Raw genomic sequence first — 25,843 nt, 5'->3', positions numbered from 1 at the left:
GTGATTAGGTGGGCCACATAGAAGGATTTTCTAACCACCTTGGCAATATGATTATCAAAAGAGAGATTACTATCTACTTGGGTCCCCAGACCCCTTATTACATTTTCTGCATTTAGGGGACTACCACCTATGTGGTAGCTCATGGGTATTTTGTTTTTTCCAAAGGGGATGACTATGCACTTTCTGGCATTTAGCTTGAGACCATGATTTTGACACCAGGTATCCGTTTCAGTGAGACCCTTCTGGAGGGTGTCTGTATCAGCCGGAGAATCAATTATGGCCCCTAGTTTGCAGTCGTCTACAAACTTGGTCAGCCATAGTCCTCCTGTGCTTGCCTGTACCTATACCGAACAGGAGGGGTCCTAGGACTCAGCCCTGGGGGACGCCACTTGTAACTGGTTTATTCGGACCTAGAACCTGCAACTCTCACCGTGTGGGTTCTGTGAGCCAGATGGCAACCCATCTCGTGACGTAGGGGTTAATGTTCAAGATGGTGAGCTTGTCTAGAATACCAGAATGGGGAATGGTGTCGAAAGCCTTTGCAAGGTCTAGTTAGGCGGTGTGGACCTCCTTTCCCTCGTCTAATGCCTTGGTTGTTTGTCTCAAAGAAGTCCACCAGGTTTAGGAGGCATGATCTGCCCTTAAAGCCAAACTGGGTAGGGTCCAAGGTTTGGAGGTTCCCAATGTCTCCGTTAATGTGTTCCATGATGATGCGCTCCATAGCCTTACAGTCCAGGCTAGTCAGGCTTATAGGGCAATAGTTCCCAGGGTTCGTTGTGGCTCCACCTTTGTGGAGCGGGATAATTGTTGTTGTGTGCCACTCTGTGGGTACATAGCCTGTAGAGAGGCTGAGTTTGAACAGTGTGTTAAGGTAAAGGGTTAATTCATTTTGGAGCTCTTGTAAGACACAGCCTGGGACACCACACCATCCAGTCCCATTGAAGCTGTGTTTTTGGCTTTGGCTAGGGCTGTTTTAACTTGTGTGACAGTGATTGACGGGGCCCTACATTCTTCTGGTATGGTTATGAGCCCTTTAGGGGGTGAGAGGGGGGTGAAGTTTGCACTAAACCTTTCTGCCAGAATGTTGGCAATATCAGTCGGTTCAGTGTATTTCGTGCCATTCTGCACTAACTCAGAGCAGATCTGAGAGGTTCCACTTAAGTTCTTGACATAGCTAAAGAACGCTTTGTGGTTATCTTTGGAGTCCTTGGTAATTTTTCTTTCGAAGCTAGCCTTGGATGAATTAATGAGGATTCGTAGTTTTTTGCTGATACTGATCAGGGATGTCCTTCCTTCTTGGGATTTCACTCTTTTCTGTACTAGTTTCCTCCTTCTATTGTACAGCTTGTTTATGGCAGGGGTCCACCAGACTGGTTTCCTTTTCTTGGAGGAGTGAGTCTTGGTTTTACTTGGGATAGCACAATCCATGCATTCCTGCAGATCCTCAGAGTGCCTTTGTAAAGGTTTCAGCAGCTTGGACAGCATTGTCCTTTAGCATGGCGGCTGTGAACCTTTCCACCTCGGTCTTAAGTAATGTAAAGTTTGCTTTTGAAAAGTTTTTCATGGTGGTTTCCTTGATTGGGGGTGGGGCGGAATGTGGATATCCAGAGTGATTAATTTATGGTCTGCTCTAACCAGCGAGGGATTGACCTCCGGTGTGGAACACCGGTCGTCCATGTTGGTGATGACTAGGTCCAATATGTTGTTCCCTCTGGTGGGGGTGTTGACCAGTTGATCCAGGGCATTCAAGTTTATAAATTCTAGGAAGTTTTGGGCAAGGGAGTTAGTACTTGAGTAGTTCACCCAGTTTATGTTTGGGTAATTGAAATCACCCAGTATTAGGGTGTTTGGTAGGACCTTCATATTTCCCAGTGTCTCCAGAAATACGGAATAGGGTCCTGGGTCATGGTGGGTGATCTGTAGCAAGCTACAATTTGGATTGCAGTTTTGCCCATTGTTAGTTGCACATGGATGATCTCTGATGCATTGTGCTGCACCAGTAACCTAGAGGTGTGGGTATCCTTGATGAATATGAATATACCCCCGCCTTTTGTGTTTCGGTCCTGGTTCTGTGGCCGAAAGGTATGGTATGAGTTACAGCCTGGTAGTGCTGGGGTAATCTCAGGAGCCTTAAACCAGGTTTCTGTTACTGCACAAATGTCGCTGTTCTCCATACTGAGGAGTGCCTCGAGTGTGTGCATCTTGAGGTTTAGACTTCTGGCGTTGAGTAGCATTACCCTCAGTTTTTGGTTACTTGTAATATTTATGGTGGTGGGTTTGTCTTTTGAGCCTTGCCTAAAAAAGGCACTATGGGAGCGGCAAGAGCCTTGGCCAGTATTTGAAAGCCTAAGGGTGACAGGTGCAAGCCATCTCTTGTAAAGCAACGTGGCTTGTCGAGCATGTCATCCCAGGCGGACAGATACTGGATCCCCTTTGAATGACACAAGAAACTTAGCCAATTGTTGAAACTGATAATTTTTTTCTTTATACTGTGGCATCATTCTCGGTGAGGGCAGGATGCTACTCAGGGTCAGGGTCATACTGGCCTGGGCTACATTACCAGTCTCTTTTCATGTAGTTCAGGGAGGTACATCTCAGGTCATTCACACCAACATGGACAATGACAGAGTCTTATTTGTACTTGTTCTGGAGTGACCTGAGTGCTTGTGTTATGTAGAGGATCCTGGCACCCGACAGGCAGCTAACTGTAACCTTCTCCTTGTCCAGCCTAGTTAGTGGGGCATCAGTGTGCCTGACTATAGAGTCGCCTATTAATTTCCACTTCTGAGGATACAGTTTAAAATTTACTTAACATGCATGGCCTAAGGACTTGCATAGCCTAGGACTTTCTTGAGGTTTCTATCATGTTTGACTTTTCCATTGCCCCCTACAATAATGTTGTCTACTATGATAGCACAAGGATAACCAGAAAAAAGCAAAATTTATCCAAATGGCATTCTCAATTTGTATCTACCAAATGGTGTACTGAAAATGGTTAACAATGAAGATTTGTGATCCAGCGAAATTTGCCAAAATGAACTTTTTGCATCCAAGGCTGAAAAAACAGTGGCATTTGGCATGAGAACGGCTACTACTTCTACTGTGCGCATTGGATGATGAGGATGTTTAAGCTCTGTTCAAATCCCTCAGATCAATACATATTTGAATATCATCTGAACTTTACTTATGAGCTACAACCATGGAGGATAACCATTTAGTCAGCTCTTTTACTCGAGTTATTACACCTAAATTCGCCATTTGTCAAGCTCTGCTTTTACTTTGCTCTGCATAGCTACTAGAACCTTCCTTACTTGTCTGACAACTGGACTTACTTCATGGTTTAACTTCATGGAATATGTGACTAGAAGTTTGCCAAGCTCATCTGTGAAAATATCAGCATATTCACTACAAATTTTCTGTGTAAAACTATCATTATTGTTCAGACTTGCCTGGTGAACCTCTATTAAATGAAATCATTCCCATTTTCAAACTGTCTTTGAGGCCTAACAATGACTGCGTGTCTTTTGACTATGCAAAACTGCAAGTCATAGCTGTTCCGAGCAGAATGACATGTGAGAACTACTGTGCCATCAGTTTGAATCTCTTGATCACCATAACCAACTAGTTTTGTACACTTTGCTGAAACAAGTTTCTCACCAGCTTTTACTTTAGCATTTGTGCTGAAATAACATTGCACTTGGATCCAGTGTCAAATTTGAGCTCTACAGGTTTTTCCCATTAATCCGAACAGTACAAAATATTTCACTCTTTACTGCCAACTGATAATCTACTGTGTTAACTGTTTCATCAATCACAAAGACACCATCAACATAAAAAGTTTGCTCACATCTCTCTTCGGATGCTCTCTTTTAATAAAAATATGTGGCATTTTAGACTTGCAAAGCTTCTTGAAATGATTCCACTTTTTACATTTGTGACACTGCTGATCAAAAGCTAAGGAACTCTCTTGTTTGGGCTCATGACTTCTTCCATAATTACGTCAGCTAACAATAAGGTTGCCTGTAGCAGCCCCATTCAGTTTATATTTCTTTGTCATCTTAGCTTTATGTTGTACACTATCAACATTCTCACCAGCAGACACTGTATGCATGTTTTTCCCATTCTTAAGCATATTCGTATGCTGTTCTTTAAGCTCATATCTGACAAATCTCAATGGCTTTGCTCAATGTTAAATCACTCCATCTAAGCAAAATCTTCCTCACTGCATCATTAACACCACACAGAAGCCTGTCTTTCATCAACTCATCTCTCAGATCACCAAATCTGCATGTTTTTGCTTTATTTCTTAAGTTGGTAATATATGCTGCTATAGTTTCACCAGGCTTTTGATTTTTTTGTGTAAAACATGTGCCTTTCCATTATAATATTCATCTGAGGGTTACGCATTTCTCTAAATTCACGTTTTAAACACTCAGGGTCTCCCCACGTTTCAGCCTGTATCATAATATGGCAGCAGTTCTCCCCCTCCCCTGCATACACGGCAGGTACAGACACAAATTAACGTTCCCTCTCAATGGCTTCCAAGACAGCTAAATTAAGATGTATGAATGCCTTTATATGTGCATCTTTATCAGAAAATGTAGCCTGTATGAAAATATCATTCTTGCTCAAACACTCGTCAGTTCTCAGCAACATCAAACACCAGCGATCCAGGTCTGCAAAATCCCTCTACCATAACAAAATACGTTTAAATATAAGCATAGCCCGGGTACTTATAATTACACTCAAATGCACAACAATCTCTCTGAAAAGGTTTTACTTTAACACTGCACACACTCCGGACACTTCGAGAGGCTTCAGTTAATGCAAAAAAGTAGTACACTGTGAAAAATGTGGTTTTAGCCTTTTCATACATTTTAACACTTCTGAAATTAATCTGAACAATTTTGCATTTATTTCAAATACTTTTATCAGTAAGTCACAATTTCGGACATTTTATTTATCTTGGTAATTATTTGCAACATTTTGAATGCTTCACCACACATTTGGTGACTGAAAAATCATTTAAACGAATTTAAGTAACTTTGAATAACCGCTGATTTGTTTACGAGTTCGCCCCTGTATATTACTCCACTTCTAACTGCATGCCTTATGGCTTGCGAGCTGCTTCAACTTCAGATACCATTCTGACACCATGTCACATGTCTCGTGTATTCAAATGAGACACTGAGGCACTGTGATGGGTTCAAGTTGTTTATTATACAATAAACACATCAGGAGCTGTAACAGGAAGATACATTTAAGCTAACTGACTGACTCATTACTTCAAACACACTCGCATGTGCATCTCTATTCATGCTTGCATTCACTGGCTGACTATACAAAATGTCACTGATCTTGCATATGCTCAGTAACTCACATGTACGTGCCATATAGCTACAGTGGCTAACTAGGTACTATACACACAGTGATCTACAATACTGACCTAAAAATAAGTAAAAAGGTAGAACAGCAAACAATCAAATATTCAATGAGCAAATTCCATAATTTTCTCACTAAAACACTTAGAATAACTTGGTGTCGTTTCACCAACACTAACAAGTAAATGCAACAAACACAGATATTGAGAGGAAATTTGTTGACAAAGCATTGCACATAAAAGATATTAACAATCTACCATCCTAGAACCCACAGTCAGTCCTTCTCATCCTCTCTAAGTTTGTGTGATACCATGTCAAATGCTTGCCAATATATAAGATATACAAAACAGCATGCTGACACCAAAGAAACAGAGCACAGCTTGTGACAAAGATTATTTACATTTGTTGACGTGAAATGTTCAACTGGGCATAGTTTCTTTCTATGGGAACAGTGGGGGGGGGGGGGGGGGGTACTCCAGCAGCAAAAAAAAAAAAAAAAAAAAAACTCAGATAAGTACATACAACACATTAACTTACCTAATTGCAATGATGAATTACAACACAGGTAGTGTAAATTACTGAGAATTTCAATGAATCTTTCCTGGGAAATATCACCTCTCACAATCATTTCTCTCTTCTAATCATCCCTCTAAACTCTAGACCTGCCCCTCTTCTCCTTCTAGACTCGAGAGATAGAAGTCGTACTGTTATGTAACATTTCTTTTACTTTTATCTCAAATACATCTCTATCCATAAAATTGCGCTATATATTTTCAGCATACTATAGTCTGCTTGCAAGTTCAACCATTTTATGACTTAGCAGGATGCCTACCTGACTGAGTTTTTGTAGCAACTCCTTCCCTCTCTTTGGTGTGTGGACCCCACCCATTCTCCCTTACTGTGCTTGGACTCACTAATCTCCCTAGCCCCAATTCCTACTCACCTTCACCCCACATATATCTCATCCAATACTCATCACCTATTTAGTACACCTACCATCTCCATTATTCTTCCCATCCTTGTCCCTTTCCTTTACTCCAAAATCTTGCAACCTTGCAATACATCAACCATGACGGCACCCCCTCCATCCTACCACAATTTTCTTTTTACTGGCATACTCTACACTTTTCACTTTATAACAGCAAAAACAACTGTGATATCCACCCGTATTCAGTAGCATGCAAACAGCAGCTATTACGAAATTTCCACCAACTTGTATAACATAGTAAGTACCTGTACTCTAAACTGAAAATACTTCAAACACACCTCCCAAACAAAAAAAACAAAAAAAAACTCATAAAAGCAAAAACTGGCTTTAGAGACAACTACTATATTTAAAACATATCCCACTTAGACGACATTCATCCTAACCCAAGTCCCACTCAGCCTTCATATTAGTGCATCCCCTTCAAAATGTCTGAAACTTGTTAAAGTAAACTTTTTTAGTAAATGTAACAAAATGTCATACTTTTATGCCTGGATAACTCACTATACACCATATGTAGAAAGCTGCTGCAGAAACCTGGCTCAAATTTAACATAAAAAGGCTCAGAGTTTTTATCCCCCCACCCCACCCCTGCTACAGTGTTATTAAAGCAGATACCCACAGAAAAGCAAGAGGAACAGCCTTATTCTACCATAACTCATATGTCCTGACCCCTTTCTCAAACACCATACCAAAATTCACCAATGTCGATATCCTCATAACCTTCCTATAAATAAATGTGTTGTAGTACCTAGTATCCCTCCTGGAAACAATATACCCATTTTAGACAATATCCTGTCAAATCTATATAACACTTTCAAAAATGAAATTATCATACGAGGTGATGTTACTATAAACTGACTTAGCCTAACCTCCAACCAACACTATGAACTTATTTGGCTTTACTCAACTTATTAACTCACCAACTAGATACAACACTAACAACCAAGGTTCCATCCTTGAATGGCTTCTACTCTCCAACCCAGCTAAAATCATTGCAGCTGGAAGACTCCCAGGCATTTTAAGGGAACACCTACTAGCTTATACCTATAGAGCTATTTCTTATATGGCCAAAAAACCTACATTTTACCCATCTTTCAAAATGTAATCAATAGTCATTCATTAATTTATTAACAGCAACAGACTGGTCCACATTAAAAGGTCACCTTTTAGATGAAGCAGTAAAATATTTAAATTCAATGTTTTACATGCCCTCAAAATAGCTTAGCTTCTCTACACAAAAGAAGCAAATCCAGTAACGCTCCCTGGCTTTCAAAGCTGTGCAAATACCTTATGACTGACAGGGACATGGCATGGAAAGATTGGCAAAAGCATAAAATCAACACAAATTTACAGATTTTCAGACAACTCCTTAACCAGATTAGAAAAAAGCAATTCAGGACAAAAAGCAATGTCATGCACTCATACAAAACAATGCCAAGCATAACCCCCCAAAAATATCGATCTTCTACAAATTCACTGCTTAACCTAGTATCTAAAAAAAGAACCTAGTCCATTTCATGAAAGCACATCTCTTCAAATCGTATACCTATTCAATACCCACTTTATCTCAAGTATATCCAATTTAACCATATGTACTACTCACCTTTCCATATGTAACTCGTCCAACCTCACTTACAGAAAGCTCCTTCTCACAGTACCACCGACTCTTCATAAATCACCTCTGTTCTTTCCCACCAGTACTCAGTAAGGCTACCTCCACCAATCTCCCACCCACTACCACATGTATAACCAATACTAATACTCAAGTTGAAACCTGACTCTACCTCAGCAGATAACCTTACACTTGAATGCCTTGGACTGGCTGCCAAAGCCATACACTATCCTATTAATACCTTCATCAACAGATCTGTATTTGAATCCTATTCTCCCATCACTATGGAAAAAAAGTCTTACATTACTCCTTTGCTAAAAGGAGGCAACTGTACTAACATAACTAAATTTTGCTCCATACTCATTCTATCCCCACTTTCAAATATCCTAGAAAAATGTGTACACAAACAGCTTATCTCCTACAAAATCAACTGCTACCTCTTCCCAACATGGCTTTCGGCCAGCCCATAGCATAACTGCTGCCCTACTATCCTACATGGACACTGTAAACAAGAGTAGAGATTCTGGAAAAGTTGTCTCCTCACTACTACTCGGCCTGTCAAAGGCACTCAGTACAGTTGATGTAGGGGTTTTGGATGAGAGACTATCAATCCTTGGTCTATCATCTTCTGATCTCCACTGGTTCACTAGTTACCCAACAGACAACAATCAATTAAATTGGCACAGCTTTCTGTCACCATATCTAACAAAACTGATGTTCCCCAAAGCTTTACTACTGATCCTACCCTATTTAATATTTTTATTACTAATTTCTACACCTCTTCCTGTCAAGACTCTGTCATTCAATATGCAGATGATTCCACAATTATCTGCACTTCAATCTGCCACACCTTCAACAAATAACACAAGTGTTCACTCTATTGAATTTTGGCTTACCAACACCCAACTTTTACTTAACCCTAAGAAAACCAAATTACTACTCTTTACTCGTAAAACATCTGTTAGACTAAATCATTTCAAAACTCTTTCCATGGATAATACAATAATCAAAGGAGTCCCACATATCAAAGTTATTATCTGTCACAATAGAAGGTAATCTTCAATTTGATCTTCATATATCACAAAAAAAATCAGAAACTGTGCATGCATTTCAGGCATAAACATTTTCTAAATAAATCAACCAGAACTTCCCTTGCTGCTACAAAGCTCACCAACCTACAGTGCTCACTAATAGCCAAATATGAATACTGCTACAATAAAATTAAGTTCACAACTAATGCATCATACTACTCACATAACTGTGCAGCTCTTCAGTTTCTTAAATGACTTGAGCTTCAACATCTTCTTTCTTAAAAACTTATTACAACGCACAACACTGTTCATAAACCAGCAGCCTGCCCTGCCCTTTGCTCTATCTGCCACACTTTTCTCCCTAAAAGACCCCTTCAGAGGATAAACAACTCCTTTCAATTCATAAACCCAATAGATCTGGACAAAGCCTCTACTACTGTGTAGTTTAAAAAAACAGAACCCCCTACCGCTATCTATAAGATCTAACCCCAACCTTCTTACTTTCAGGCATTCACTAAAAGAATTCTTATCCAAAAATTGGCTCTGCTCATGCCCAAGCCTAGGCTGATACAGTTATACCCTACTATTTCCACGAAGTATACTTCTCTACTAACTACTACTCATCCTTTAGCTGACTACCTATCTATATTTATTTACTTTTATCTATTTTATGCCTTAACCTTCTTACCCTTTTTATTATTAGGTCTTGCCCTCCTATCCATAATCTTATCTCATATACAACCATAATCTTATCTCATATACAACCCTATCTCAAACTCATCAGCAATTTCTTAAATCTAACCATCTTTCTCTTCACCTCATTTTAATTTTATGTCTGTATTCTTGACTAAATTAAGCAATACTGCTTACCTGAACTTTTTAACTATATGTATGCTGTCTTTGTTTTTTTAAATTTCATTTCTAAATGTTGTACTGTTGTGTAAAGTTATATACTGCTCTTACATAATGTATTTATGAAACTTTGTGCATCTGGAGCTTTTCGCCCTTTACCTCCTCTGAAAATGAGCACCTTCTGCACAGTCGGACTTTCCTGGTAAATAAATGTCAGTAAGTAAATAAATAGCCTAAAGTTAATACACAGTTAAAAAAATGCACGCATCATGAATAAGATGAAAAGCAACTACTGCTAGTATCCAGGAAACAATATATATATATATATTTTATATATACAGTGGATATAAAAAGTTTACACACCCCTGTTAAAATGCCAAGTTTTGTGATATAAAAAACTGAGACCACAATAAATCATTTCAAAATGTTCCCACCTTTAATGTGACCTATAACCTGTACAATTCAATTGAAAAAACAAATCTGTTGGGGGAAAAATATAAAAAATAAAAAAAAAACATACAATAAGCTGGTTGCATAAAAGTGTGCACACCCTTAAACTAATACTTTTGAAGCACCTTTTGATTTAATTACAACATTCAGCCTTCTTGGGTGCACACCTGCCATCAATTAGAGAGACTCTGATTAACCCCAAATAAAGTTCAGCTGTCCTAGTAGGATTTTCCTGACATTTACTCAGTTGCTTGCTACAGCAAAAGCCATGTGTCACAGACAGCTTACAAAGCATCAAAGGGATCTCATTGTTGAAAGGTATCAGTCAGGAGAAAGATAAAAAAAAAATTTCCACAGCACTGGATATACTATGGAACACAGTGAAGACGGTCATCAAAAAGTGGAGAAAATATTGGACAACAGTGACGTTGCAAAGAACTGGACATCCCTCCAGAATTAATGAAAAGTCCAGATGAAAACTGGTCAGGTTGGCTGCCAAGAGACCTACAGCAACACTGAAGGAGCTGCAAGAATTTCTGGCAAGTACAGGTTGTGTACTACATGTGACAGCAACCTCCCATATTCTCCATATATCTGGGCTATAGGGTAGGGTTGCAAGACGGAAGATTTTCTTACATAGAAGAACATCCGGGCCTAGCTAAAATTTGCAAAACAATGCATCAAGTCTCCCAAAAGCATGTGGGAAAATGTGTTATGGTCTGATGAGACGAAGATTGACCTTTTTGGCAACAATTCCAAAAGGTACATTTGGTGGAAAAACAGCACTTCCCATCACCAAAAGAACACCATTCTCAAGGTGAAGCATGGCAACGACAGTATCATGCTTTGGGGTTGCTTTTCTTCAGCTGGAACTGGGGCTTTAGTCAAGGTGGAGGGAAGTGTGAACAGTTCCAAATACCAGTTACTTTTGGCTCAAAACCTTCAGGTGTCTGCTAGAAAGCTAAAGATGAGAATTTCACCTTTCAACACGACGACAACTCCAAACATACATCCAAATCAAAAGAATGGCTTCACCAGAATAAAATTTATGTTTTGGAAAGCCCAGCCAGATCCCAGACCTAAACCCAATAGAAAATCTGTGGGGTGACCTGAAGAGGGCTGTGCACAAGAGATGTCCTTGCAATCTGACAGATATATAGCACTTTTGCAAGGAAGAGTGGGCAAATATTGCCAAGTCAAGATGCGCCATGCCGGTAGACTCCTACCCAAGAAGACTGAATATTGTAATTAAGTCAAAAGGTGCTTCAACAAAGTATTAGTTTAAGGGTGTGCACACTTATAAAACCAGCTTAATGTATTTTTTTTTATTTTTCATATTTTCCCCTCAACAGATTTTTGTTTTTCAATTGAATTGTACAGGTTAAAGTTCACATTAAAGGTTGGAAAAGTTTTGAAATGATTTATTGTGGTCTTTTTTAAGAGACCATGATAAATCATTTCAAAATTGTATTCCTGCTCAAGATTGTCATACATTGGGGTCTTCAGAATACTAGTAGATGGGATATACATCTGGATTTAAAGCTCTGAACCTAAACAAACATCCCAAATTATTGCTGGTTTTCTTGGCCACTGCATTAAAGTGTCTGTCAAACTTCAATGAAGTAGACAGGGTTAAGAATTCAGCAGAGGTGACATTCTACCTGCCCAGGAGCCTGGGACTTTCAGGAAGAGCTTAGAAGCATCTCCAGCATCTGATGGATTACAGAGAATGAGAACCCACTGAAATGGACATAAATCTCACAAGAAGTGCAGACTTCGAAAGAAATTAGTACTGCTGGAGACTAATATCAGAGTAGTTGCATCACAAAATAACTGCAGATAAGGCAATGAAAAGACCAAAAGCAGCAGTTATTGCTAGTGGACCATACAGCTCAAACTGGGCCTCAAAGTGTGATTTCACTCTTTATGCCTTTTTCTATTTCATTATTCTCATTTTATATTTCTCCTTATCTCTCAGTGATGAGGATGAGGATGATGACCCTTAGTCAAAAGCATAAGAAATGGACAGAAGGGCTCTCAGTTTTTACTTTTTGGAGCTTGTTTCAAAGCTTAATGAAGCCTTACAGCTGGTACAGTAGCTTCCTCCATCCAGGACAGGGTGTTAAACACACACTACACAATCCTGAGAGCAATGAGTCATGTCACAGGTCAAAACATTTCATGCAAAGCCACAGATGCTCTCCCAAACAGATCTACCTTGCACAAAAACACCATCTGTTTTTCATTTCATTTTCCTTTTTCAAAGATAAGTTACTAGAAATAGAACAATGTATGCAAGACGAGAGACAGAATGGCTTACTTCTAAAGATGCTGCAGCTATTAAATGCTTAAACAAACTAGAGGAATAGAGAGACAGCACCATCCATCAGATGGAATAATAAAGTATATTGTACTTCTAACAGAGCACAGTTTTCTAATCCTCTCTCAGAAAAAAAAAGATTTAGAGGCTAAAAGATTTTTACAGTCTAGTAACCTAACATCTTCAACAAGGATCAGTGTATGATGTCTTCAGAGAAGATTGTTTGGGGGCAGATAGTAGAAAATAATGCTTTCACTTAAATGTCTGCGAATAAAGACTTGGGATAGATGCACATTTTTGAAAAATGTGGTACGCTGGGGAGGAGTGACAGCATGAGGTTGAGAGAAACAAATGAAAGTTTTGTCCACATCCAAAAAACTGCAAAAAAATTGACCAGTGATCACATCTGCTCACATGAGCCATTGCTGTCACCTGCAGCAACATCACTGACTAAAGAAGACTTTTTCCATCTGTAAAATGTCTATTATCAACAGCTTTCTCAGTTCATTTTCATGTTCAGTCTTCTGCTAAAATGCCCACCTAAATATGAACCATAACTACTACTTAAATTACAAGCTACCTGTGTGGCTCCCTCTGGTTCATAATGAATTAAATATCAAGGTCATCTGGATTTTAATCATTTAGTAAGGTCTAGAACACAAGTTGCTTTTGTATGTTAAAAGTGCCACTTAAAAGAAGCATCAAGAATACTTGAGCCATGCTGGTCACTTCAATACACAAAAAATGGTGCAGCTCAACATTCTTACACTTCCAACAAGGGAAATAAATAGAACTATAAATTTACCTTTTAAGCTGACAAGGGCTTTGGCAGAAGAGCCTGCAAAAACAAAACATTCATGTTAGTGTCCATGTCCAAGAAGCACAAAAAAAAACATTAAACATTATACTTATAAACATTTTTGAGACAAGTCATATGTAACCTCAAGTAAATTCTCTTCTAAACAGTATTATGTTATAAGTACAGCTTTATGTAAAAAGTACAGTTAAGCAACTACCACAGCCACTGTGAATGGAATGTCAGAAGCATACCTCAAGTCCACAAATTTAAGAGATCTCTTAAAGAATATCAAAATCAAAATTGGATATGTTACTGTAAGCACACTACCTGAAGATAGTACTTACTCTCACTTTTCTTTTTTCTTCTCTCCTTCCTAACCCCTAGTTCTCCCTTTACTCTTTGCTATGCTTTGTTTGCTTCTCCACCTATCCTGCTTCTTCAACCTAAGAGTCACTTTACTCTCTTTCTACTACGTCTCCTCTTTACATTGGATTTCTGCTGCAAACCTATTAATAATAATTTTATAACTTCTGTTGATTTCATTTACTAACTGATCAACTTATTGAATTTCATTGTCTACTATTCTTTGTTTGTTCCACTTTTATGTTTTTTTTTTAATAATGTACATTAGTCTCTTATCTCTTTTATCATTAAGTTATAGGCTGCTAACCTTACTATATTTTTACATTTAATGCAACATGTATGTATAATTTATAGCTGTACTGTGGAGCTTTTTTCCCCGGGCCTCTGCTGAAAAAGGGCCTTGTCTCAGTTGGACTATCCAGGTGAACAAATGTAAAATAAATAAAAATAAATAAACCTTCATGAGGTGGTATTGCAATGGGAAACTGTTATACCAGCAGGGTCTAGATTACCGGATCAAACATTTAGATTTTCGAATACCTAAGCTTCAAACTTGTAATATCGAAAGCCAAAACCCACAAACAGCTGCTTTCACGCAGGGAAAGAATTCCCTTGGCCATATTAAAAAAAAAACAAAAAACTTTTAAACCCAAATGAAGGGGGGGCTGTGCCCCCCCCCCAACTAAATATACCAACTCCGAGATCGCTCTACATTGGACAAAACAGCAAAATCTGCATAATGGCCAAGGGAATTCTTTCCCTGCGTGAAAGCGGCCATTCACGATTTTTGGCTTTCCATATTACCCATTTGATGTTTAGGTATTCTAAAACCTAAACGTTCGATCTGGCAATAGAGACCCCACCAGCAGGCTTCTAAGTAAATTTACAGTGTTCAAATCAACAGGATGCGTGTCTTGTAGTAACATCAGCTAATAAAAGTATCTGTACTTAAGCAGCAACTCAATACATCCTCAGGATTCACCCACTTCATCAAACTGTCAACCATTCCAATAATTATTTAAGGAGGCCTACTTATATGGAGAAATTTGCACACATCCACTTTCTGTAAGACTACAGCATATCATCATGTCATACAGCAGACAGGAATAAAAATACATCTCAAGCTTAAACAACTTGGCTTACATTAGACTATCAACAATTCTGAGGATTATACACTCACAAAATAACATTGCATCACTATGTCATATTTTTGACTCACTGCCACTCTGCTCTTTTGGACAGAGTTTTTTTTGTTTTTTTTTTAATTTTGTGGGACAAGAGTATTCTTGTCTTCTATGCACATACTTCCATATGATGAGGTTGCTGGAGGAAGACCAGTGATCTATTAAGTCTACACAAAATGTTATAGCTAGCACTGATGCAACAGTCATTCCCCTAACAAGCCCCGTACATTCCATTCTTAGTTTCAAGCAGCTGTGAACAGCTCTCAGGATTTGTATGGCATCAGACAGACTATTCCAGGGTCCCACCATCCTCTGTGAATTAGAATTTTCTAGGCTAACTGAAGCATCCTTCACCTTCCAGCTGCTACCCACGTGCATTCTCCCTTCTCAGTTCTTCGTCTTCATTCCATCCTACCAGTTTGTGCCTAGAAAATAGTGTGTGTCCAAACAGCAGCTTCATTTTATCTACGGAGTTAATATGCCCTCCATGGTCTCTGGTCATATTCCATTTCCTCCATACACTTCACAATTTTGTTAATATTTTTGCTAGTGTAATTTCTATTTGTATGTACAATCTCCAAAACTGTAAAAATGTGACCTTGTATAAACCAGTAAAATGGAAGGCAAATCTCACCACCTGTGTAATCCCAACTTTTACCACATGCCAATTTTGAGCAGAAAGTGCTAATTTTCCCCCTATGGGTGCTGCCAAAAGTTAAGTGCTTGGTGTAGGCAGAGGGGAAGTCATTGGGATTGCTTTCTGTAGGTTTGCGCTTTATCTCCTTCAGATTTGGAGGTGGATGCTCCCCATTGCTTTGACCTGGTACCTGGAACCCTTAGGGTGTCTGGATTTGCCCCTTTGAGCTCTGTCTGACACAGGAAAGGACCAATTTTTTTGTAGGCCAGTGTCTACTGAATCTAGGTGGCTGCACCTGTAAGAAATCTTTAACAGTTTGCATAGACTAAGCTTTGTCTACCATTTTCTTTAAACCCTCTTCTGCCTTAGTACCAAACAGAGAATCATGCTGTAAAGGCGCATCTAGCAATTTAGCTTTAACATAATCAGGCAAATTTTGTTCCTTTAACCAGGCATGTCTCCTAATCACAAATCCAGTAACTGTGGCCCTGCAGGAGGCCTCTAAAGAATCAAAACCACATTGCAAAGTATGCTTTCTAACTTGTTCAGCTGCATGCAATAATTCTTGCAATTCCTTATTTTCTGCACATTCTGAAATCAACATCATTTTCTGTTTCAGCAATCCATTAATATGTTGTTGGTACTTAAGCATATGAAATTGACAGCTTAAGGCCCTAATTGCCAAGGTTGCAGATGTATAAACCTTTTTTCCCCATCTGTCCAGCGCCCTTGAATCTCTGTCGGAGGGGATGGAGTTTTTTGCTGTAGAGCCCTTAACTCCCTTTGGACCCTGTGAAATAGTTACAGGATCAGCAGCAGGTTTTCTAAATAAAAATTTATGAGAGTCAGGGACCCTGTAATACCTGTCTGGCTTACTGGGAGCCGGAGGTAAAGAGTCAGGGGTCAGGCTTGACTCTGAAAAAACATCATCCACAATGTCTAATACAGGGGGAATGGCTAAAGGCTTGTGCTGCGGGAGGAGAAGGAAATCCCTGAGCCTCTTTTTTGATTCTGAGAAGTCTTGACTCTCCCAGTGAAAATGCTCCCTCAAAGTATGCAAGGTTTCTCCAAATGAATAATCCTCAGGAGGAGATGCAGATGGAATAGACTTCCTCAGCATCAGAATCCTCATGGGGAGGTAAAGATAATTCCTGATCAGAAGAGGAAACAGAAGAAATAGAAACCTGATCTGAAGATTCATAATCAGTGTCTTGCCTGGGCCTCTTATCTGGAGGGGGATGGGTACCCCTGATCAACGTAATAAGGTCTTCAGCCATTTTGATCATCTGTTTTTTAGAAGGTGTCTTTGCCTTTGGTTTTGCAGCTTTCGTTGGTCTGATATAAAAATGTTGAGGTCTGAATACACCCTCAAAAGTCGGTGCCTGCTCAGCGGCTCCGGACCCATCCGAGGGAGATACATCGGTCGGTCCAAAACCTTGAGTATCTTGCTGCCGGACTCCACATGGGTGTTGGTAGAGGCCTGCGACTGGAAGGTAGCAGGTATCAGGGGCTACGAAAGTGCCTCGCTGAGTAACGGCGACTGGCTTAGAAGCTTCGTCGTCGGTTTTGAATCTCTACCGCCTTTCTCTGTCCTTTTCTTTGCGTTTTTTTATGTACTCCGGTAGTCGGAATGCTATCCGACGACATCTCTGGGTAGTTAAATCTGTTTCCAAAATATTTAGATGCAAAAATATACTAACGCTTAATAGTGTGTTGGTTAAATCTAGCACAAAACCGACAGCCAGGCACGTTGTGATCAGGGCCTAGGCAAGAAATACAGTATAAATGGAAATCCTTATGAGGTATTTGCTTCCCACAAGTAATACAATTATTAACTTTTTCTGACATGGGTAAAAAGCAAGAAAAAAAGTTTCCCCAACGGGGTACTTAGCTTTATTGAAGACTTTGGTTCTAAAACTCAAAAGCGGATATTTCAGTAGTCTGCCGACTGGCACTTGCGAAATGCTTCTGTTTCGGGCACCGCGTGGCAAGAAAGACTGAAGAAAATGGCGTTGGCTGCATGTTTTATACCCCTGATGACCTGACGTCATGAAAGAGAAGACAGCAACCGACGCAGGACCCAAGACTTTGGAATTCAGGTCGACTGAGGGCAACCTACCAGCAGATTACCCAAATGTAATGACTAACAGTGAAACACGAAAAACATCGCATTAATAGCCATCTTAAAGTGCCTTTTCAAACTACATTTCAAGATTTAGAGTTTAAGGGCAACTACAGACCATACATCTTTTTCCTTCTCTACCCAGATTAAGAATACGCCACCAAACCTATGTTTTTGGTAGTTATCCCTCCCAGTAAGCTGCCACTTATCACACTACAATGCCTTCCAGTGCACGTCTCTGTGGAAAACAGCCCCCAGTCCATGGCTACCACACCAATCAGTAACATACAAGCTAAAATTGGTTGCTAAACTCTGTACAATATCCAAAAAAAAGTCCTTTCTCCCGTAAAAAACAAACATGCAAGGGATATGAGACTATTGCAAAAACACATTTTACACAAGATGTAAAAACTTAAATTACAGAAAACAACACTGACTGTCCCATTAAACAGCTTCATAATTTTTTCTTCTGAGCATTCCCAGCAAAAATCATCAGATGTTTACTCTCGACATCAACTTAGACCACCATCTTGCAATTCACTTCACCGTTATGCAATACATCTCCGTACATTTTCCCTACCACTCTCTTGCAAGGCACATTATCAAAGGCTAGATGCATGACCACCTCACTGCTGATCAACAAAAACACACACACACACACACACACACACACACACACACACACACACACACACACACACACACAATAAGTCAGACTGTCAAAACTCTCCCAGTGAAGCAATGCTGTGTGCACATGAACAGAGAGGCAACATTCAGGAACTCTAGCAGACAATTATGCAAATCTGTTCTGTGTTCCAGTGAAAGTGCAAAAAATAGGCATACAAACCACCACATCTACCATAAACCAATTCTATGCAGTGGAAACAAAGTCATAAAATTCCAGTCTTTCAGCACCACACTAACAGCAAAAAGTGTATACATTTTTTTACCAGAGGTCCATCAAGCACTACTACCAATTCTTAACGCATCACGAAATGCAACTTCACCAAGATCTTATCCATAATTTCCTCTGACTAAAATTCCACACCTCCACCCCTCCCCCAATACCTACCCTAGCTTCCAGTACTTCCAGTGTGGTTACTCTTATGTAGTCACTCCTGTGTAAAGACATATAAAAAAGTACAGTTGTGTACACTTACCATAAATGTAGATGTTAGAGTGTATTCACTATTGCAGTCATCACATTTGGGTTATCTGCTTACAGTAGCCTCAATCGGCCTGATAATCAAAGTTCTGGGTCCTGCGTCGGTTGCTGTATCATCTTCCATGACGTCAGGTAGTCAGGGGTATAAAACATGCAGCCGACGCCATTTTATCAGTTTTTCTTGCCCCAGATGTCAGGTGCCCACATAATGGGAAGCAATTATATACAAGGTTACACCTCCAACAAAAAGCAAATACACCAGAAAGCTTTAAGCATAGTAAACAAGAATAGAGGTATAGACAACAGAAGTCAGGGGGCTGCAGGGAGGGTAACCAGGACTGCAACAGTGAATACACTCGAACATCTACATTTATGTTAAGTGCACACAACTGTACTATGTTCTTCGTGTTTCACTGTTGCAGTCATTACATTTGGGTAGATTCCCAAAGCCAAGGATGGGAAGAGGTAATTAAATAGCATTAGGACTAGCTATAAGGCCCTGCAAGACTGCAGTGGCAAAGCCAGCTCTGGATTTAGAAAAAATTGGCAAGTTGTAATGTTTGGTGAAGGTATGTGCAGAACTCCAGGTAGCAGCTTCTAGGATGTCCCTGGTAGGGACACTCTGAGAAAGGCTGTAGAGGTAGATGCAGCCCTGGTTGAATGTGGTCTTACCCCTGTGGGGTACGTTTTCCATGGTGCTTATAGCAGAAATTAATGCAATGGCCTACCCACTTAGAAATGGTTTGCTTTGAAATAGCTTTCCCCTCTGCCACTGCAGCAAATGCAACCAGCAGCTGTTCAGATTTCCTGAGAGGTTTAGTCCTGTCCAAGTAAAATCTAAGTTGTCTGTGCACGTCCAAGGAGTGCAGTATTCGTTCCCCTTTGCTTTGTGGATTAGAAAAGAAGGTTGGCAAATGAATGGACTGATTAAGGGCCACACTGGATACCACCTTGGGCATGAAGGAGGGATTGGTCCTGAGAGACACCTTATCTGCATGAAAGATGATGAAAGACTCCACAGCCATGAGGGCCTGTAATTCAGACACCCTTCTTGCTGAAGTGATGGCTAGAAGAAAGGCTGTTTTCCAAAAAAGGAATTTCAACTCTGCACTTGCAGCTGTGCAGCTGGCTCGAAGGGAGGTAGAGTGAGCTTTTCCAATACAAAGTTAAGGTCGCAGGCTAGAGTAGGGGCTCTCCTGGGTGGTCTTAAATTTTTGGCCCCTCTGAAGAATTGCTTCAGCAGTGGATGAGAGAAGAGGGGTGGTTCTGTATTGTAATGAGCTGAAATGGCTGAGGCATGAATTTTGATGGAGGAAAAGGAAAGGCCCCTGTGAAGCATCTCAGTTAAGTATTGAAGAATCTGAGGTAAACTGGGCGCTGCTGTGCCCATCCCATAAGTTTGGCTCCAGGAACAGTATCTTTTCCATTTTTCAGCATAGGATTTTCTAGTACTAGGCCTCCTTGCCTCCAGAATGACACCCATCACCTGCTTACTGAGGGAGGGGTAACGGAGAGATCAGGTAATTAGCCAGGCTGTCAGGTTCAGGGTTTGAAGCTGTGGGTGCAGAATCTGTCCCCCCTGCTGAGACAGCAGAGCAGGGCTCTGAGGCAGGTGCCATGGTGCCAGCAGTGACACACTGCGCAAGAGGGGGTACCAGTGTTGGCATGGCCAGTCTGGTGCAATCAGTATTGTCCTTGGTTTGTCCTATTTGATTTTTAGTAGTACCTTGGAGAGGAGACGTAAAAATGCCAAGCACTCAGAAACCAAAAAACAAGATGCAGAAAACCTAGGAACCTTGACCGGAGAAAATACTGTGCAGCCCCAACAAGTATGATGTAAAAATTGCTGGTGTGTACTCCAGCTGAAGTCAAACTGTCATTCAGAGCAAATAAATAGACCAAGTAGAATCCAAAAAAACGATTTTAATCCACAATTCTTCAAAACACGAGTGCTTTCGCCCGGTACTACCAGGCTTTATCAAGTGTAAAAAACAATGCCTTCACATGTTTGTTATATAGTGCTTAACTTGAACTCATTGGTTAATTGACTAAAAACATTGATTAGGGTACATTAATTTGTTAAATTAATTAAAAACACTTTTAAATGTTACACATAAGAAAATACTGCTTTTTTTAAAAACAAACTCATTGACTACTTTATTGTATGCAATGTTGAGAATGCATTTTGAAGACTTGATTAGTAGAATGTTTACTCGTAAATGCTCTAAAAACACATAAAAATGCTGAAAGTATTCTTATCTATAAAAAATCAGTGTTCTAAGAACTGATAATACAAAATCGTCATATAACTAATTGACTACTGTGGATGAACTGATCTGAAAAAGGAAATTGAAGCCCTAGGTTGATCATGTGCGATGCCATAACCTGTTGCCTAAATGTTAGTGAGATGTGAAATGGGAAAATGTGCATAGATGCTGTTAGAGCAAAAAGTGAGAAAGGAATGGGGGGGGGGGGGGGGAATGTGCAACCTTAACATAACTGAAGCCAACATGTAGGAAACTATTTCAACTTTAAAGAACGTTTCTTTTGGCTTTGAGTATGCTGACTAGGCTTACACTGTCATTAAGGCCTGGGTATCTTGTCGCATTCAGCCTAATTTGCCACATCAATTCCCTAGAAGAGAGTGTGGTTTCCCAGTCCCCTCCTCTCTGATCAGGACAAACTTTTTCTAGAACAAAGAAACGAATGGACATGTTGGGACAAACTAAAGAATGCTTGAAAAAAGCATTTGTTTCTTTTTTACATTTGATGTCATAAAGATGTTCGTATATCCTTCGTTTCAGTGCCCTTTCTGTTTTGCCTACATAGAAAGATGCACAAACCTCACATAAACCGAGGTATACCACGCCCGATGAGTAACAAGAGTAGTACTCACTCGCTGTTAGAGTGATGTTGCGGGCAGTGATGTGTACCTTGTGAGTGTTTGAGATGGAGGGGCATTGATGACATCTACCACATTGAAACGTCCCTTTCTTCTTGTTGCAACTAGAATAATCAACCTTGCCTTTGTTAATCGTGCTTTGTTCAAAAATGCCTTTCAAATTGATGTTCCTTTTTCTAATAAAGGAAAGGCTAGTAAGGAACAAATTACCTAATTCCTCGTGGGAAATGACCACCGGCCAGAAATTCTTCATAGTCTTTTCTAGAAGAAATGCGTCAGCTGAAGAGGTGTACACAAAACTCTTGGAGATGTTATGAACTGTATTTGATTGAGCTCTAGGGAACGGAGCTCCTGTGCCTAACAACGGTGGAAAACACTTGTCTCTTTTGTTAAGGACCTCACTGAGGATATCCTGAAAAAAACTTGGAGGGTAACCCCTTTCTAGAAAAAGTGTTCTAAGAAAATCAATTTCTTCCAGAAAAAAATCCAAAGTGCTGCACATTCTGCAGGCTCGAATTAATTGACCTTTGATAATGCCTTTCTTGACGCAAGGAGGGTGCCCGCTGTCAAAGTGAAGAAAGGAGTTCGAATATGTCTCCTTTCTGTGCACCTTGGACAGGAAACCCTTATTGCTTGGATTTTTTGTCAAATGGACATCTAAATAGTGCAAAGTGGTGTCACTGAAGGCATAAGTGAATTTGAGAAAGGTAGTCGTGTTGTTCAAGTAGTTAATAAAGGAGTAAAATAGCTCTTCTGTGCCCTCCCAAAGGATACAGATATCATCCAGATTTCTTTTGTAAAATCTAATGTACTGAATCCAATTGGTGGAATGGATGTATTCAGTTTCCCACTAGTGTAGCACTATGTTTGCATACGCACTGGCACATGGCGCGCCCATGGCTACTCCACTTTTTTGACGAAAAAATTCGCCATTAAAATAAATGAAATTGTTAGAAAGAACCATAGACATAAATTCTATAACTAAGTTCATTAGCCCGTTACTCAAATTAGATTCTCTGCTTAACATTTCACTAAACCATAACATCCCTATACTGTGTGGGATGCTGGGAAACAGTTCGACTATGTCGATCGTTGCCATGAACAAGTTAGAGTTATCAATGTCTTGGTCCAAGTAGGTTAAAAATTCCCAGGAATCTTTACATACAAAAGTTAATCTAGAGACATAGTTCTTTAGATGAAAATCAACAAATTTACTCAGAGGTTCCGTTATGCTCCCTGCTCCTGCAACAATCAGGCGGAATTTTAAAGGATTAACCCCTTTGTGAACCTTAGGTATACCAAATAGAATAGGGGTTTTTGGTTTGGATACCAAAAGATAGTTGTAGGACTTTTCATCGATAGCACCTTGCATTAATAGGTCGTATAAAGAATATTTTATACTAGCAAGTGCAATATTTAGCTCATTTAGAGAAATAGATTCATAAATGTCATCCTGTAATAAATCGTGTATGTAATTTTCATATTCTAGTTGGTGCATTAAAACAATTCCCCCTCCCTTGTCAGGTTTCATCACTCGAATCCTTTCTTTTTTTAGTGTGTCTATGATTAGTTGTAATCTTTGCGGAAAGTTGGGAGGATGAGATACCTGTTTTCTGCCGAGATTCTCTCTCAGGGTATTCTCAATTAACTCTTCATAAATTTTAAGAGTAGGATGGGTAGGGGGATTAAAAGTGCTGCTTCTGTGCAATGTTGTATCCTGACCAACTTGATTTTTGCAAAGTGATGTTAAATTCAGGTTTCTAATGAATAATTTCAACTCAATCAAGAGTTTTGGAAGGAAGCTGGCCCTATGTGGGACATATTGTAACCCTTTGGTAAACAGCTCAAAAAAATGAGAAGAAATTTCCAACTCAGTAAAATTGTAAATGGAGAAATTGTTAATGGTCTTGATTCTGCATTCACCTTGTTCTTCAATAAAAAACTGTGAAGTGTTTAACAAGGTTCTGCAACTACCATCTAATGCCTCTTTCCCCATGAATTTTGTTGGAAATGATTTGTTTTCCCCCGTGGTCTGCCCTGGGGAACTTGAAACCCCTGTTGTCCATTGTTGCTTCCTTTTTGGGCTAGTCGCTCACTTCTTCTAGGTATGTCTGGGTGGGCATAGTCAAAATCATCATTCATGGCTTGTGTTTCGCCAGAGCCTGAGTCATTGCCATTTGTTCTTTGCCTCCCTGTAGGTGCTGGGTAAGCCCTGCCCTCACTATATTCAATTAAGTCCCTTTCTAGCTTTTTGGCCTTTCTATCAAACACCTTAAAGCAATGTGCATCAACCTCCTTAAAGGTGTCATCGTATTTCTTTTTGAAACTGTTAAAACGATCATCACTAGTGATAACATCATGTAAACTGTTAAGCTCCTTTAAAATACAGTTGCCCCTATTGACATAGTCGTTCACCATTAAATTTAACATTTCTAGCCCAGTTTTATTAAATAAATCAGTCAACTGGGAATGTAGAGTTGAGCCCATGTAAGCATTATTTGGGAAACGAAAACAGCGTAACCCCTTAGGGACACGCTCTACTTTCAAACATTCCCTTAAATAATTAATTTCCAGTTGCGAGTTTTTATATGCATACAATTTGCTTTTAAATGCTTCGAATTTGTTATCTAAGTGCTCAAATTGAGCATTCACAGTACCTGCTGTAAAGTGTGGTTGTTTTTCAGTCCACGCTTTGAAATTAAAACTGTTACTAGTGCGAACGTCTTGGCAGTCATTTTTGTTGTTAGGCGAGTTGCCCTGTGAAGAACCCATGGGATGGTCCACTATAACCGGTTGTTTCAGCGTACAAGTAGCTCTCGGGTCTTTTTGTTGTTCTCCGTTACGCTCCCTCTCTTTATAATGCTGTTGATTACCAGGTAAGCCCGCAGAGTTAACATTGTTGGCCTGAACCAATGTTTTGTTGAGCTGAGCTAAGAGGGCGATAACCTGGTTAAACTCTTTTCTCGTCACTGGCGTGTCATCTGGTTCTTCTCTTAGTAGCAAAGGCGTGTCAGCAAAATCTGGACAGGATAGGTCTTCGGCCATACCAGGAAACGTAAAAATGCCAAGCACTCAGAAACCAAAAAACAAGATGCAGAAAACGTAGGAAACTTGACCGGAGAAAATACTGTGCAGCCTCAACAAGTATGATGTAAAAATTGCTGGTGTGTACTCCAGCTGAAGCCAAACTGTCATTCAGAGCAAATAAATAGACCAAGTAGAATCCAAAAAAACGATTTTAATCCACAATTCTTCAAAACACGAGTGCTTTCGCCCGGTACTACCAGGCTTTATCAAGTGTAAAAAAACAATGCCTTCACATGTTTGTTATATAGTGCTTAACTTGAACTCATTGGTTAATTGACTAAAAACATTGATTAGGGTACATTAATTTGTTAAATTAATTAAAAACACTTTTAAATGCTACACATAAGAAAATACTGCTTTTTTTAAAAACAAACTCATTGACTACTTTATTGTATGCAATGTTGAGAATGCATTTTGAAGACTTGATTAGTAGAATGTTTACTCGTAAATGCTCTAAAAACACATAAAAATGCTGAAAGTATTCTTATCTATAAAAAATCAGTGTTCTAAGAACTGATAATACAAAATTGTCATATAACTAATTGACTACTGTGGATGAACTGATCTGAAAAAGGAAATTGAAGCCCTAGGTTGATCATGTGCGATGCCATAACCTGTTGCCTAAATGTTAGTGAGATGTGAAATGGGAAAATGTGCATAGATGCTGTTAGAGCAAAAAGTGAGAAAGGAATGGGGGGGGGGGGGGGATGTGCAACCTTAACATAACTGAAGCCAACATGTAGGAAACTATTTCAACTTTAAAGAACGTTTCTTTTGGCTTTGAGTTGAGCTTCTATTTCCTTTTTCAGATCAGTTCATCCACAGTAGTCAATTAGTTATATGACGATTTTGTATTATCAGTTCTTAGAACACTGAGTTTTTATAGATAAGAATACTTTCAACATTTTTATGTGTTTTTAGAGCATTTACGAGTAAACATTCTACTAATC

The 25,843-nt window shown here is 39.5% G+C and overlaps 1 protein-coding gene across 1 annotated transcript in view; it reads right to left on the bottom strand.

Annotated features, from left to right (window-relative positions):
• The window catches only part of LIN9 (lin-9 DREAM MuvB core complex component), a 2,964,607-nt gene that overhangs the window by 2,549,715 nt on the left and 389,049 nt on the right, over positions 1-25,843 (bottom strand). The window contains exon 2 of the mRNA XM_044059638.1: positions 13,440-13,472. Coding sequence (XP_043915573.1) covers positions 13,440-13,472 — 33 coding nt within the window. The remainder of the gene's footprint in view (positions 1-13,439; positions 13,473-25,843) is intronic.

This window comes from Protopterus annectens, chromosome 1.part2, assembly GCF_019279795.1.
Source record: "Protopterus annectens isolate FY-2018-M chromosome 1.part2, PAN1.0, whole genome shotgun sequence".
Lineage (NCBI taxonomy): Eukaryota > Metazoa > Chordata > Ceratodontiformes > Protopteridae > Protopterus > Protopterus annectens.
This window is presented reverse-complemented; position numbering and strand designations above follow the sequence as displayed.